The sequence below is a fragment of the Aplysia californica genome, unplaced genomic scaffold (genome assembly GCF_000002075.1).
Source record: "Aplysia californica isolate F4 #8 unplaced genomic scaffold, AplCal3.0 scaffold00371, whole genome shotgun sequence".
Classification (NCBI taxonomy): domain Eukaryota; kingdom Metazoa; phylum Mollusca; class Gastropoda; order Aplysiida; family Aplysiidae; genus Aplysia; species Aplysia californica.
The window spans coordinates 43,549-46,033 of record NW_004797641.1 but is presented as its reverse complement, the minus strand read 5'-3'; the positions used below and the strand labels follow the sequence as shown (position 1 = coordinate 46,033).

The 2,485-nt window shown below is 38.2% G+C and overlaps 1 protein-coding gene across 1 annotated transcript in view; it reads left to right on the top strand.

The window, feature by feature from the left end:
- The first annotated feature begins 1,111 nt into the window (after positions 1-1,111).
- LOC101863598 (serpin B4-like) overlaps positions 1,112-2,485 on the top strand; it is a 5,680-nt gene continuing 4,306 nt past the window's right edge. Inside the window, exon 1 of the mRNA XM_005103422.2 lies at positions 1,112-1,264. Coding sequence (XP_005103479.2) covers positions 1,112-1,264 — 153 coding nt within the window. The remainder of the gene's footprint in view (positions 1,265-2,485) is intronic.

Here is a 2,485-nt window from a genome sequence, read left to right as displayed (position 1 = left end):
CTAGTTATTTTTGTTGTTGTTATTTTTTTTATTGTTGTTATTTTTTAATATATTTTATTTTGTTGTTGTTTGTTACTGTTTAATTGTTATTTCTTAATATCCTTTTTTGATCGTTCAGGGAAGTACAAAAAACACCGTTGCAAATAAAGACACACACACACACACACACACATACACTTGCACACAAACACACACATACACAAACACATTCACTATCACACACACACACAAAATATACGAACACACACACACACAAACACATTTACAATCTCACACACAAAATATACGAACACATACACACACATACCATGCAAACAGTCATAAACACACACACACACACACACACACACCCACACACACACAAACACACACACATACAAACAAACACCTACGCACATGTACACACACACACGTGCGTGCGCGCGCACCTGCACTCAAACTTTGCATACACAAAATATACAAACAGACACATATACAGATACACATACAAACACACACACACACACACATAAACATATAGACACACATGCATTAAAAAGACACACAAACAAGCACACATACAAACACAAACACACACAGACACACAAACAGCACTTCTCATATCTCGCTGACCTTTCGGGGTTGTCGTTGATAAAGGTGACATTTTATGTTCCATGTAGAAACTCCTTTGCGACAAGTCCGATGGTTGAGATTCGTTACGTTACCATAATAGACATATAATTTCGTGAGTCAAGAAGTTTTTTTACTTTTCTACTTTTTCTGTCCCATTATACCATAAGGTGTCGAAGGGATACGTATGTAACTGTTGGGTGTGGATCAGATGTATTGCTGTTTGAATTGTTACGAGGTTGTTTTTTTTTCTTTGAAGGGTCCCTTTGACTCCGTTGATCTGTCTTTTCCTTGACCTTTATGTTTTCTTCAAAGCCATCGAATCGCATTTTGTGTGCCACAGAGGCTCCTTATTTCGACTCCATTCTGATTCCGTGCCCAAACTTTATTTTTTATAGTCTCTCGATGTGTTTCATGCACGATCCGAACTTTGGGAGACAGTCAAGAAGATTGCAACTACATATTGATAAAGTCATTTTCTTTCCTCCGCCAGTTTTCCAAAATGGCGTCTATGTTGATCTTATTGGCCTGTGTGGCTGTTGCCACGTTGGCAGTTCCTGCCAGACAAGGGGATGGAATCGCTGATCTGTCAAAGGCTAATGCTGGTTTCTCTCAACGTCTGTACCAGAAAATTGCCATGGGCAAATCTGAGGCTGTGTATTCACCTTACAGGTAATGAAGAGGTTGATCATAAGTGTGGCTTTAGTTACACTTCTTTCTCTCTTTCTACCTTTGTCTCTCTCTACTCCCTTCCCACACTCTGTCTGTCTGTCTGTCTGTCTGTCTGTCTGTCTGTCTGTCTGTCTGTCTGTCTGTGTCTGTCTGACTGTCTGTCTGTCTGTATGTCTCTCTCTATCTCTCTCTTTCTCGTTCTCTCTATCTCTTTCTCGTACTCTTTCCTTGTCTTCCTCGCCCACTACCCTACACATGTGTACGCCTTTCGTTGATTTTAGACAGTGACAAAAACAACTATGAGACAGTGCTAGACTGCAAAAGTCAATAAATACCAATGGTCTAGAACTATTGATTGTTAGGTCATATTATCCGGGAGATATATACTAACATTGTATGGCTCAAAACAGTTCGTTTTAAATCTTAATATCAAGCTACAAAACTGTTTAACAAATTGACATTTGAGAAGTTAAGCAGCGCTCCAACATAGAATTATTGTCATAAAATGCTTTTTATTTCCCTAACGTGATGCCAAAATGCATGGCATTCAAACCCATAAGAATAAAGTATGATTAAGTGGTTCCTGCTACCGTTGCTATTTATGTAGTATGTGTGCATGTTAGATCTAGTCAGTGAGTTAGTGTTTTAGAGCCTGTAAAAATGGCTACTTGCACAGTAAGTTTCTCTGGCAGCTGAGATTGTTTCAGAATGCTATCACTATCAGGTTTGATGTGGAAATAATATAGACTGTAAAGCGCATAGAGCGGAAATTTGTGCCAAACAATTGCTATTTAATTTGTGTGCCTTCGGGGTGAAAGCAAGAGCTGGTCAAAAAATTAAATCAGAGAAACCAATAATTTTCCGCTTGGTTACAATTTTTATCGAATTATACTTTACACTCAAACCCCTAAATGTTAACGTAAAACACATCTCTGCTTTGATTTTTACTGAAAAACGTCGACCACAGGGGCACAGATATACTATTTGCATTTTGCAAGGACACTATAACCTTGGAAGCCATCAAACTTTGGCTGCCATTTTCTTACTAATTATAGCATTAACACAAGGCGACCACAACCTCCTTCAGCGAAAATATCTGAACTTTTATCAAGATAGATGGTAGTTTTTTAAAACCAAAATCAAGATTAATGAACAAGCTTTAAGGTTATTCCAATAAGTGCATGTGCCCAAAAACTGATGAGCG